The sequence below is a fragment of the Homarus americanus genome, unplaced genomic scaffold, assembly GCF_018991925.1.
Source record: "Homarus americanus isolate GMGI-L3 unplaced genomic scaffold, GMGI_Hamer_2.0 scaffold57980, whole genome shotgun sequence".
NCBI classification, from domain to species: domain Eukaryota; kingdom Metazoa; phylum Arthropoda; class Malacostraca; order Decapoda; family Nephropidae; genus Homarus; species Homarus americanus.
Genome location: NW_024716703.1, coordinates 4,354,440 through 4,369,117, shown reverse-complemented (window position 1 = coordinate 4,369,117; position 14,678 = coordinate 4,354,440). Strand labels below are relative to the sequence as shown.

At 38.9% G+C, this 14,678-nt stretch overlaps 1 protein-coding gene across 1 annotated transcript; it reads right to left on the bottom strand.

Annotated features, from left to right (window-relative positions):
• Positions 1-3,675: 3,675 nt before the first annotated feature.
• LOC121858478 (S-antigen protein-like) lies at positions 3,676-6,307 on the bottom strand. The gene is made up of 2 exons (XM_042354926.1): positions 6,292-6,307; positions 3,676-4,409 (listed from the first exon to the last, which is right to left on the bottom strand). The coding sequence occupies exons 1-2, from the start codon at positions 6,305-6,307 to the stop codon at positions 3,676-3,678; spliced, it is 750 nt and encodes a 249-aa protein (XP_042210860.1).
• Between the last annotated feature and the right edge of the window lie 8,371 nt (positions 6,308-14,678).

The following is a 14,678-nucleotide window of genomic DNA, read 5'->3' as shown; positions in this document are numbered from 1 at the left end:
CACACACACACACACACAGCCTCTACCACAACATTCTTCCCTACACCACACACAACACTCTCCTCCTATAATCTTCATCAGTGCTTTAGTTCCTCAGGGAGATGTAAGTCGGATGGGGCTAATTCATTGTACTCGGTATTAATATTACCTCAATGGGCTAATTCGTTGTACTCTATATCGTACTCAAGGGGTTAATAATATACCCTACTCTGAATGTTAGCATCGTATTCAAGAGTTCAATACATCTTATTCATTGAACTCACTCAACGTACTCAAGAGATTACCAGTGAACAAAACAAAATAATAAAAAAGAGAAACTTGACCTTAATAACCCGTGACCTTAATAACCCGTGACCTCTACTACACAAACTTTCACCTTTTGTTAAGAATATTAACTAATTAACACCTTTTATGTTTTATCTCATCACAAAAACAAAACAATTACAATACAAGTTCCTTCGTTTCTACCCCAAAGACACAGAGCTGAGAGGTGTAGTCATGGTCATCTTAACAGTCTTCTAAAAACCAGGGCCACTAATCCTCCCGTGACGTTATAATATTGGAATTTTGACAGACAAACATCAACATTGACTTACTGGGAAAATATAAATGTCTTACTCAAAAAAAATGACGGGGGAATGTCTGTCTGACTGTCTCTCAGCTGACGTCATTTTGGGAATGTAAACATTGTGATTGATTCGATCTTTCTCGTGTTATTTCGTCTATGATTTCTGCTGTTATTTCATCTAGTCCGCTGTTATTTCATCTATAGTTCCAGCTGCTATTTCATCTATAGTAGTTTTCATCATGTCTTATAGTTCCTGCTGTTATTTCATCTATAGTTCCTGCTGTTAACTGCATCTGGTTCAGCTGTTATTTCATCTATAGTTCCAGCTGTTATTTCATCTATAGTTCAGCTGTTATTTCATCTATAGTTCCTGCTGTTATTTCATCTATAGTTCTGCTGTTATTTCATCTATAGTTTCTGCTGTTATTTCATCTATAGTTCCAGCACCTGCCATCTATAAAGACCGGCTAATTATTTCATCTATAATTTCTACTGTTATTTAATCTATAGTTCCTGCTGTTATTTCATCTATAGTTCCAGCTGTTATTTCATCTATAGTTCAGCTGTTATTTCATCTATAGTTCAGCACAATTATTTCATCTATAGTTCAGCTGTTATTTCATCTATAGTTCAGCTGCTGCTTCATCTGTAGATTTCCTGCTGTTATTTCATCTATAGTTCCTGCGCTAGCTGCATCTATAGTTCCTGCTGTTATTTAATCTATAGTTCCTGCTGTTATTTAATCTATAGTTCACTGCTGTTATTTCATCCTATAGTTTTTACCATAATTATTTCATCTATAGTTCCTGCTGTTATTTCATCTATAGTTCCTGCTGTTATTTAATCTATAGTTCCTTAACTGTTATTTCATCTGCATAGTTCCTGCTGTTATTTCATCCTATAATAGTTCCTGCTGTTATTTAATCTATAGTTTCCTGCTGTTATTTTCATCTATAGTTCTGCTGTTATTTAATCTATAGTTCTTTCTGTTATTTCATCTATAGTTTCTGCTGTTATTTCATCTATAGTTCCAGCTGTTATTTCATCTATAGTTCCAGCTACTTTCTATTTCATCTCTCCGTTCCTGCTGTTATTTCATCTATAGTTCTGCTGTTATTTCATCTGTAGTTCACCGCATTATTTAATCTATAGTTCCTGCTATTATTTAATCTATAGTTCCTGCTGTTATTTCATCTCTAGTTCTGCTGTTATTTCATCTATAGTTCCTGCTGTTATTTCATCTATAGTTCCTATATTTATTTCATCTATAGTTCACTGCTGTTATTTAATCTATAGTTCCTGCTGTTATTTAATCCTATAGTTCACTGTTATTTCATCTATAGTTTCTGTGTTATTTCATCTATAGTTCTTTCTGTTATTTCATCTATAGTTCCTACTGTTATTTCATCTATAGTTCCTGCTGTTATTTCATCTATAGTTCCTGCTGTTATTTCATCAATAGTTCCTGCTTTGTTATTTGTCTATAGTTCCTGCATTATTTTAATCTATAGTTCCAGCTGTTATTTCATCTATAGTTCAGCTGGTATTTCATCTATAGTTCAGCTATTCTTTCATCTATAGTTCAGCTGTTATTTTCATCCTATAGTTCCTGCTGTTATTTCATCTAATTCCTGCTGTTATTTCATCTAGTTTTAGCTATTATTTCATCTCCATAAGTTTCCTGCTGTTATTTGCATCTATAGTTCAGCTGTTTATTTCTCCTATAGTTCAGCTGTTATTTCATCTATAGTTCAGCTGTTGTCATCTATATAGTTCCTGCTGTTATTTCATCTATAGTTCCTGCTGTTATTTGTCTACCGTTCAGCTGTGCTGTCTATAGTTTCGCTGTTATTTGTCTATAGTTCCAGCTGTTTATTTCATCTATAGTTCCTGCTATTTATTTCATCTACCGTTTCTGCTATTTTATTATAGTTTAGCTTCTATTTCATCTATAGTTCAGCTGTTATTTTATCTATAGTTCAGCTGTTATTTCATCTATAGTTCCAGCTGCTATTTCATCTAGTTCCTGTATTTATTTCATCTATAGTTCCTGCTGTTATTTCATCTATAGTTCCTGCTGTTATTTCATCTATAGTTCCTGCTGTTGTGTTAAATCTATAGTTCAGCTGTTATTTCATCTATAGTTTCTGCTGTTATTTCATCTATAGTTCCTGCTGTTATTTCATCATAGTTCCTGCTGTTGTACATATAGTTCTGCTTGTTATTTCATCTATAGTTCACTGCTGTTATTTGTCCTATAGTTTTCTGTTATTTGTCTGCCGTTTCAGCTATTCTTTTCACTCGTTTCCAGCTGGTATTTCATCTAGTTCAGCTGTTATTTGCATCTATAGTTCCTGCTGTTATTTAATCTATAGTTCCTGCTGTTATTTCATCTATAGTTCCTGCTGTTATTTCATCTATAGTTCCTGCTGTTATTTAATCTATAGTTCCTGCTGTTATTTAATCTATAGTTCCTGCTGTTATTTAATCTATAGTTCCTGCTGTTATTTCATCTATAGTTTCTGCTGTTATTTCATCTATAGTTCCAGCTGTTATTTCATCTATAGTTCCAACTGCTATTTCATCTATAGTTCCTGCTGTTATTTCATCTATAGTTCCTGCTGTTATTTCATCCATAGTTCCTGCTGTTATTTTGTCCGTAGTTATTTATCTATAGTTCCTGTATTTTCATCTATAGTTTCTGCTGTTATTTCATCTATAGTTCCTGTATTTATCTATAGTTCCTGCTGTTATTTAATCTATAGTTCCTGCTGTATTTATCTATAGTTCCTGCTGTTATTTAATCTATAGTTCAGCTGTTATTTCATCTATAGTTCAGCTGGTATTTCATCTATAGTTCAAGCTGTTATTTCATCTATAGTTCCAGCTGGTATTTCATCTATAGTTCTGCTGTTATTTCATCATAGTTTCTGCTGTTATTTCATCTATAGTTCAGCTGCTATTTCATCTATAGTTCCAGCTGGTATTTCATCTATAGTTCCTGCTGTTATTTCATCTATAGTTTCTGCTGTTATTTCATCTATAGTTCCAGCTGCTATTTCATCTATAGTTCCTGCTGTTATTTCATCTATAGTTCCAGCTGTTATTTAATCTATAGTTCCTGCTGTTATTTCATCTAGTTCAGCTGTTATTTCATCTATAGTTCCAGCTGGTATTTCATGTATAGTTCCAGCTGTTATTTCATCTATAGTTCCAGCTGGTGTTTCGTCTATGATTTCTGCTGTTATTTCATCTATAGTTCCAGCTGTTATTTCATCTATAGTTCCAGCTGCTATTTCATCTATAGTTCCAGCTGGTATTTCATCTATAGTTCCTGCTGTTATTTCATCTATAGTTTCTGCTGTTATTTCATCTATAGTTCCTGCTGTTATTTCATCTATAGTTCCAGCTGTTATTTCATCTATAGTTCCTGCTGTTATTTCATCTATAGTTCCAGCTGTTATTTCATCTATAGTTCCAGCTGCTATTTCATCTATAGTTCCAGCTGCTATTTCATCTATAGTTCCTGCTGTTATTTCATCTATAGTTCCAGCTGCTATTTCATCTATAGTTCCAGCTGGTATTTCGTCTATAGTTCCTGCTGTTATTTCGTCTATAGTTCCAGCTGTTATTTCATCTATAGTTCCAGCTGTTATTTCATCTATAGTTCCAGCTGGTATTTCATCTATAGTTCCAGCTGTTATTTCATCTATAGTTCCAGCTGGTATTTCATCTATAGTTCCAGCTGGTATTTCATCTATAGTTCCAGCTGGTATTTCATCTATAGTTCCTGCTGTTATTTCATCTATAGTTTCTGCTGTTATTTCATCTATAGTTCCTGCTGTTATTTAATCTATAGTTCCTGCTGTTATTTCATCTATAGTTCCTGCTGTTATTTCATCTATAGTTCCTGCTGTTATTTCATCTATAGTTCCTGCTGTTATTTCATCTATAGTTCAGCTAGTATTTCATCTATAGTTCCTGTTATTTTCATCTATAGTTCACCTCTTATTTCATCTATAGTTCAGCTGGTATTTCATCTATAGTTCAGCTGGTATTTCCATACTGCAGGAAATTCTAAAAAAAAAAACATCAATTTTTTCACCCCACAACAATGCACGAGAGAGAGAGAGAGAGAGAGAGAGAGATAACCCCCTTCTCTCTCCCTCTTTCTATATTCTACAGAGGAAACTATAAGAGACAAAAGAGAACCTGTCCCTCATAATCTCTCTCTTCATAGATTAAACTTCTCTTCACCTTTCTCTTGTTTGTTTACATTTAGTCAGTACGAGTATTAATGGATCTTCAGAAGACCTTAAGAGAATATGAATCGAACATTTTTAACTGATATTGAACTGTTACAGATAGAAGGATGAAGATCTACTCTACCCCACTCCACCCTACCCCACTCCACCCTACCCCACTCCACCCTACCCCACTCCACCCTACCCCACTCCACCCTACCCCTCCACCCTACCCCTCCACTCCTGTATATGTTAGTATGGTATGACAGATTATATTATGACAGTATGTTAATATAATGATGTATATTATGAGCTCTGAGACACGAGGGTGGAGAAGTAGGAGTGTTTCTGTTAAATATATTATCATTATGGCGCCATACCTGGAAGATGATGAATATAATCTGATGTGTGTGTGTGTGTGTGTGTGTCTGTGTGTGTGTGTGTGTGTGTGTGACCTTACCTATCACTTCACCTGTACCCCCTTGACAGTTTACCTGGACGATGGGTCATATGATCTCGATGGGTGTTGGGTTAGGTGACCCGGGACAGTGCTAGGGGAGGGAAGGAGGAGGTGTACATTAACGCAGTGACCGCCACAGGACGACATCCACCACAACTCCGTAAATGGGGTAGGAGTTCAGGTGTGGGCCAGGGGGGTGCAGAGTTCAGGTGTGGGCCAGAGTGCATGGGTTTCAAGTATGGGACAGTGGAGGTATTGCCCGAAAATAAACACACACACACACACACACACAGTCAAACTAATTACCAAATAAACTTAATATAACCGAGTTTGATTGAAATATCTATAGATAATCCAATATAATTCCTGACGAAATACACGAACAGAACACGTAAAGGAAACATAAAAAAAAAACCATGTACTACCTATATTACATAACCTGGGTCTTAGTACCTGGAAGAAAAATAAAATTGGTGAAAAAAAAAGACAAGTTGATCGTAGAGCTGTGGGCAAGTCTCACCACACCCTCCGTCAGCATAACTCTTAACTACAGTCCAGAACCAGGCCTGTAATCTTCGATCGGAAATGCCACTGAGCTGTAACACAAATGACGGAATGCATTGTTGTTCTGTCGACTGAGTTTATTGTACAGTAAGTCGACTGATATTATTGTATAGTGAGTCGACTGAGCTTATTATTCGTTCAGTCCAAAGTCACAGAAATTCGTATGACGGGCATTAAGTAACCACTAATCTTCAACACCATGGGAAAATATCACGAAAACTCTAACAAAACATGACACAAATCGTAACAAAAGTCGACAGGTACCACAAGTTCTTACACCTATAGGACAAACATCTTGTACTGCCAAGCTTACAGACACTCAGTACAGGAAGTGTTGATGACAGTGTAAGATAGATCTCCCCCTCCCTCCTCTTCCCCCCTCTCCACCTCCTCCCCTCATCTCCCCCCCCCCTTCCCCAACCACGCCTATACGTCCTTGGGGCTAAAATACTCACAAACAATAACAGTCATGACGCTTACTGACTCACGGGGCTTGACTCATCTGACTCACGGATTTGTCTCAACAATTGACTCACTCATTAACTCAAGAGACTGCACCCACTGACTCACGGAATTGTTTTCTCAGACTCACAAGCTTTGACTCACTCTGACTCGCCTTACTCACTGACCCACAAGCCTGACTATGACTCGCCTTACTCACAAGCTTGACTCACTCTTGACTCACCATACTCACGCCCCAGCAGCCAATCAGTGGTAGAGGTACAGGGTTACAGTCTAGAACATTACTGCTATTGTTGTTCAGGTTCTTTTTTTTATTGACATTGACTTTTATTAGTTTTCTGGCGATGTGGCTTTTATTTTTGTAATTATTGTTCGTATTGTTGTGGGAGTTAACTGTGTCGTAATTATTTTTATCGTCTAATTGAGTCGTTTTCCAATTCTTTTATATTAACAATAACAATAAAATTAATAAGAAACTAACCACCATAACATTAGACCACAAACAAACAAACAAAAATAATTCATAAACGAGCATCAATAACGAGAATGACACTAACAGCATACAAAATGATGACGTCACCCGAGAGGTCAGCTGATTGACCTGGAGGGGAGGGGGAGGGTGAGGGGTTAATGGCGGCCTAACCTGCGAGGAGATAACGACACCTGTGGTAATTGGTGGTAATGAGGTGTTTCTTCACTCTGATCTGATTTATATTTTGCACGAAGGTAATTTTTCACCTTTTTGTTTTGTTTTTGTTTTTTGTAGCGGAGGAATGTGGATGATTTAATGTGTTTCGTGTTTGTCCTCTTTCTTTCTTCCTTCCTTCCTTCCCTGTCCTTCTCCCTCCTTCCCTGTCCTTCTTTCTCCCTCCCTCTACTTGACCTCCCTGCTCGCTCTCTCTCTATCTTTCCAATCTTCTTTCCTTCCCTCCGTTTACCCTTACATTCTTCTCTCGCTCTTTCACTTCTTTCTCTCTCTCTCTCTCTCTCTCTCTCTCTCTCTCTCTCTCTCTCTCTCTCTCTCTCTCTCTCTCTCCAATTCCCCTGTTCCTACCAAAGAAAAATATGTTAACTGGAAACTGTTGCTGCCAGTCACGATCATTAACTGCATGACGTCTTAGTTCCTCGACTGGGAGGTTAGGTGGATCCAGTTACACTCAACGAGCTGAAGGTAATTTAGCGTGGAGTTGATTACCTGTGATGAGGACCCAACCTAACCTACCTGAGACGCCAGAGTTTTTCACCAACAAGAAGTTATTTGAGTGTGTGTGTGTGTGTGTGTGTGTGTGTGTGTGTGTGTGTGTGTGTGTGTGTGTGTGTGTGTGTGTGTGTGTGTGTGTGTGTGTGTCTTAATACCTGGTGAGAGTTTAACTAAATTACTTCCCAAAATAGAATAATGGGATCACCTGAAGAACCTCCACCCAACCTAACCTAACCTAACCTCCACCCAATCTAACTTAACCAAACAAACACCCCACCTGCCCAACCTAACCTAACCGAAGAAAGAAAAAAAATATATATACACAATTTTCAGTCCAAGGTGACACACACACACACACACACACACACACAGACACAGACACACACACACACACACACACACACACAGACAGACACACACACAGACAAAGAGGGCATGCAAAGATTATTCTCTCCTTCCCTACTCCACATATCAAGAAGCGCTCCAGCACACTGACCCTTTCGACTCTCACTGACCATCACCACGACCTCATCACCAAGTGGTAAGAAGCTTCTACACGCCATCCTCGACACCAGCTCCTACTACCACCTGAGATCCCTAGTCCGAGAATTGCTGTTTCGACACCACAACCGCAGCATCAGCCCATACGTGCTGCACAGGCCAGTCGCTATAAGAACAGCCCAGTCCCAACCATTGTAAAAATTATCAATAACTTACCAATAAATCAGTGTATTCACTCCCAGTAAACACTACTCCTTGCACTGTCACTATGTTGAAATGAACTGTAGTTTGAGCTTTTCCCCATCTAGTTATTATATGTCTTATTTGTGTCACTCATATTTACTTGTATATTATTTGTAATTCGTAACCCATTCCCCAAATATGTAACTGTATATTTTCAGCCTTCTGGCTGCCAAGCTCTTTCAATAAACCGTTAATTATTATTATTATTATTACACACACACACTTACAATACCCCATAATGGAGGGACGCCACCAAAGGCCTCCACAACATTTCATAATAAACTGCCAGTGATAAAAACACTATCAGATTACGAGTCAATTCAATAACCTTCATTTCAATCCTCCACCCTTTTACCGCCCACCCACCAGACACGCCCACCCACCCGCCACGCCCACCCACACGCCCACTCGCATCCACATACATAAACTTATTAACAATGTTGGTCGAAATATATACATGACAACTTACACCGAAAAGTACTTCTTAAACAAAAAAAAAAGTACTGAAACAACTGAATACCACAAAAACAACTTGGTATTCAGCAGAGAGTGAACAACCATTTAAAGCGGGTGTTGTTAGAGTCGAGATTATCCCCGTTCAGTGCTGAGAGAATCGACCATGAAGACCTCCACTCAACCTTACTGGTATATAATTATTTTACTCACAGCATCACTTCATTAAAACAAACCAGGTATACTAATTAAACCAGAGACAAACCACAACATTTACACCTCATAAAAGACCCCATAAAAATATATCCCCGCCAAAAAAATCGAAAAAACAAACAAACATTGATGAGTCATAAGTGAAACATCTTTACAAGGTACATTTAGCGTTTACAAGTTAATAGCTGACTCCAAAACGAACCTTCAGTGCTTTCACATTCACCACCCCACCCCAACAGATGCTCCCTCCTACCCCCCTTCTCCACTCTCCCTCTCAGGTACAAAAAGTTTCACATAATTCACAGGTGCCTTTCAGCAGATCTCAATGCTGGACCACAGATCTCGTCTACACATCTCCCACACCCCTTCCTTGCACACACACATCTCCTTCTCCCACACACCCACCCACACCCGCCCACACCCGCGACCTTTGTGATATTCACCTTATCTCTACGGGGATTATGAATCACACCTCCACACCCAAGGTTAATTTGGCACGGTCACCCAGCTCAGGTGAAGGTCCTGGGTCCGGAATTTACAAGGGTTCGGAAGATAAATATTCCTCGTAAGAGAAGACGGGGAGAGAGAGAGAGAGAGAGAGAGAGAGAGAGAGAGAGAACAGCATCCAACCATCCAAATTACACCAAGACTCAACGTTCACTTAGTTACGGCACAAGAATATAGTCGAAAATTCTCCATTAAAATATTCCCTCACTTTAACCAGCAATTCCTTTAATGAACACTGACTTTTAAAACTGTATACAAATGGACCTAGATGACAAAACAGAGAGAAGTAACGGACTATAATCCTCTTAGAAAAAAAATCACATGAATTTTTTTTTTTTTGAGTAGAGCGAAGTTGCCATAACACTGGACCAGTCAAAGGGGGAACGAGGCAACAGGTTAAGGTGTAAGAGGATCCCAGGGTAACAACATTCCCCTCCCCTGTGGTGTTTACTCTCTGGTACCACGGGGGGAAGATCAGCTACATCCCCAGCAGATCTTTGTTTAATTTAATCTCGAGTCACTTTGCCCCATCATGACGGTAAAAAAAAAGAAATGTTCCAGGTATTGTCATGGAGTGTTAATAAGTAGAGTTAGTTCAAAACACTAGAGCTTGCGGTAAATATGTCCGGAAATAATAATAAAAAAAAACCTACAAGACACTGTGATTATATTTAGTACGGTTTATGTTATGAACTTCTGATTCACAAGAGGCGCCAATGTGAAAGCTGAATAACTGACCAACAAAACACTAATACACTTGGAGCGAGACACTTCATAATATCTATCTTTTTATTTGATTTTTTTTTTACATTATCATTGTTTCGATTTTAGTTTCATTCCGTTGTGTCGTGACTCGCTGCTTCATCCTCCTCCACCAGATGGCGACACGTTACAGAGCCAAATTCTTCACTGTCGTTCCAGGCGTTCATAATATAACACAAGCGATAACAGACCCCGACACAAGTCATTCCAGCAAAAAAAAAAAAATAAGTCTAATTTCTCAACACCTTCCCATCAGACTTTAAACCTGCAGCAAAAGTCTTGTAAAATTCCTATTTAAATTCGTTCTCAGTTTACGACCTGAACTCTTCCTGGTCACTAAAACACCTGATAAAAGTTCCACTGTTTGACACACAAAAGACCTATAATGCCTGACTACACGGAGACCTTCTAAACATCTCGAAAATTTGCTTGTAAGAAAGTTTGTTTTACTTGGTTAGGTTAGGTTAGATTAGGTTAGGTTAGGTTAGGTTAGGTCAGGTCAGGTCAGGTCAGGGTTCCCAGACTCTCCCAAAACACTGATATATCTACAAATTAAAAGACATTTGTAAACATCTAAATCAAGGGCAAAAGATTCGAACCTTACCCATGTTAATCAAGACGAATGAAACACGAATAGTACAAGACTGGACACGATGATGACCAGACAAGGACAGCATCAACACCACCATCAACCCCTTCCACCACTACACTTACCAGAATACCGGAGTTATATATCATCCTCCTAATGCATGTAGTGAGGCAAATTGGATAACATAACAAAATATACAGTTCAGGACAAAATTTCCCCTCGATAATTTTATAGAATCCTTGGAAAGAATTCAGAGGAGAATGACAAGACTAATCCCGGGCATTAGGAACCTTGAGTATAGAGACAGGTTAAAGCATCTTAATTTGCACTCCCTTGAGAGACGTAGAGCGAGGGGCGACCTGATAGAGGTGTATAAGTGGAAGGCAGGGCTAAACAAAGGGGACATTACAAGGGTACTCAAACTATCCAACCAGGAGCGAACTCGTAACAATGGTTTTAAATTAGACAAATTTAGATTTAGGCGTGAAATAGGTAAACACTGGTTTGGAAACAGAGTAGTGGATGAATGGAACAAGTTACCAAATATCATCATTAACTCGAATACGCTGAATTGCTTCAAGCATAGGTTGGATGTTCATATGAGCAATAGGGGTTGGGTGTAAACGGGACTGCCCAGTATGGGCCAATAGGCCCGCTGCAGTTTCCTCCATTCTTATGTTCTTATGTTCTTAATCCTTGACATGCACCTGAGGGTCAAACAGGTAAGTCTCTGATTGTGGTTTTAACAATATTTACTAAGGTTTATCTTTTGTGTTAAATTATGTTAAACTGTGTAGACAATATAATGAAATACAACGTTGATCAGAATTAAACCCAATATAGATACAAGACCAGCAATTTTATCTGCAAGAACATTTTATAAACAAGAACATTTTATCTGCAAGAACATTTTATAAACAAGAACATTTTATCTGCAAGAACATAATATAAACAAGAACATATTATCCACAGCTGTCCATGGTGGCGAGACAAATAGGATAATATGACACGACAGCTGAAGGACTAAGAAAGGCTCGCTTAATTCAACACACTGCTGTACGTGTCAGTGTGTCTGTCAGCAAGAATATCAACCGGTGGACTGATTCAAGACTTCAAGACCCATAACCACGATACGAGTGAGTACAGATCCTCTTAGGTCTTAGGTGAGGAAGAATATAATGTGAGAGAGAGAGAGAGAGAGAGAGAGAGAGAGAGAGAGAGAGAGAGAGAGAGAGAGAGAGAGAGAGAGAGAGAGAGAGAGAGAGAGAGAGAGAGAGAGAGAGAGAGAGAGAGAGAGAGAGAGAGAGAGAGAGAGAGAGAGAGAGAGAGGAGAGAGAGAGAGAGAGAGAGAGAGAGAGAGAGAGAGAGAGAGAGAGAGAGAGAGAGAGAGAGAGAGAGAGAGAGAGAGAGAGAGAGAGAGAGAGAGAGAGAGAGAGAGAGAGAGAGAGAGAGAGAGAGAGAGAGAGAGAGAGAGAGAGAGAGAGAGAGAGAGAGGAATAAGGGTGACGCAATTCCACAACACAATCCTCTCTACAGCAGGTTAGTCTATCTATAGCACTTCCCCCAATAATAGCCATGACCCCGACTTATTATTATTTACTATAAAACAAACAACTCGGCATCAATCCCTCACTTGTTACGACTCACTTTATCTTCTCTATAACACTATAAACTTCACTTCCCCGCACCAAGTTTTATCGCTACACTGACCCCCAAATTGATATCACCTTCACCCGCTGCTCTGGTTTAGGAACAGTCTTCTGGTATCTTACGCTTAGTCATCTTACCGTGTGTGTTGTGTACAGTCAGGGGAGAATCGTGACACCATTTCCACACGTGATTTATATTAATTTACACCCCACTTGACCCCACTTGACCTCATTGCTGTGTCAAGGACGTCCATAATGCACCACTAATAAACATACACTTATATACTGATACACAGAAATACTTAGCGAGTGTTTCACCATCGTGTATTAAAAGTGACCTTGGGGTGACCTTCACTACTTGAAAGGTCAGAGAATAAAGTTACAGAAGATAATTACTGGATACATCAGCTGTTGACGAATGGTAAAACTGTGCACGCTAACCACACAACAAAGTGACAGCAACGTGTATAGAACAACGCTCTTTGGGTCAATATGTCGACCTTTCAACACACACACACACACACGAAAGTTACGTCAGTCTACAGGTAATATTTAATTTACTTTAAATTTCACCTGAGTTACCTGAGGAAGTAAGTACTATCGGTAATTAAGAGGCAAACCTTAACCCATTATCTACCCCTGCCCCCCCCCTCACCAGCTGCAGGAGTGATGGTTCAAATTAAAAGAGTTAAAAAGAGTTCATACATATGATGGACTGCTCTAATTTACATAAGATTTGTTCAACCTTGTGTAGATAAAAAAAGAAAAAGAATCCAGGTATTGCTCCAGTGAAGGTAATTTTACCTCACGTGGCGGAGATAATGGCCATGTGTGTGTGTGTGTGTGTGTGTGTGTGTGCGTGTGTGTGTGTGTGTGTGTGTGTGTGTGTGACCTCGCCTGGGGTGTTTTTCTTGATTTGTGACGTGAGGAAAAAAATTAGTTTGCTTTTTTATCGTTTTTGGGAGGGAAGGAGGAGGAGGAAAAGGGGAAGGAAGGAGGAGGAAAAGGGGAGGAGGGGGGGAGAAAATAGGTTAGTTTTATCTATCTGGGAGATTTGTCTTAATACCTGAGTTGAAAGAGATAACCAATCAATTGCGTCCTCTGCTTCAATCCACAACCTTCACACAACTGTCTACAAATAAAAATACTTATATAAAAAGTCAAACACCACGTCACACACCCAACGTCCATACAACTACGTCAGTTTCCACAGTAACAAACATAAAGACGTCTCTACACTAATATACAGTATATATATGTATAATGCGTCGAGGGACTTGAGCCGTGAGGGCCTCCTACGCCGCCTCCCTTACAGGACCTTGTAGAGAGCGTGGAGAGGAGTGGCTGCTGGCCTTGGTAGTGCATATATTATTGTACGACATTTGGGGACACCTATGCTATGCTATGCTATGCTATGCTATGCTATACTATACATAAATGGGTATATAATAGGCATGTTTATTTCCATTTACAAATTGATATATTGCAACTCTTACATTCACGAAATCCTTCAACACCCACACGTCTTTCTTACACTTCATCACCACACACACAAGATTCAGAGCTCACAATATTAAGAGCACGTGTTGTACCTTATGTTTTTGCCGCCAAATTACAAAACAGTGACCACTTACAATACAGTCTTAACCTTTTAGAATATTTCTTCTTTGTTTCATATAAATAAATTGTTTTGTCTTCGTGAAAAGGAAAAATTTATTGAAGTGAAAGGAAATTGACGCAACGTATATTATTATGACGGTGGGTGGAGGTGTAGATATGTTAAGCATTTTCACCACCACATTATTTCGTAAGTTTTCACCGTATATATTTGATGTAAGTGCAGGTATGACATAGGTGTTAATTATGGAGTGTTCTCACAAGTAACACTGCATAATATTCTCAGTGAATAGTTTCGCTTAAGAAAATCTAGATAATATTTTGAGTGACTCCCCTGTGTTGACCAGAGACCCACGGGATAACTCACTCAGGTCAACTACAATACTGCGTAACCTAACGTAACCCTCACCTCTCGTTCCAGGGAAGGAAGGGATAAGGAAGGAAGGAAGGAAGGAAGGAAGGAAGGAAGGAAGGAAGGAAGGAAGGAAGGAAGGAAGGAGGGAGGGAGGGAGGGAGGGAAGCGTTGAAAATTTAAGTGTAAAATAATATAAGTACTATTGTTGTTTTTTAATAAACAGAAGCATGATTAGATAGACATAGGACAAGATTCACGCTTAGAATAAATTGCTTTTCTTTTAATCTCAA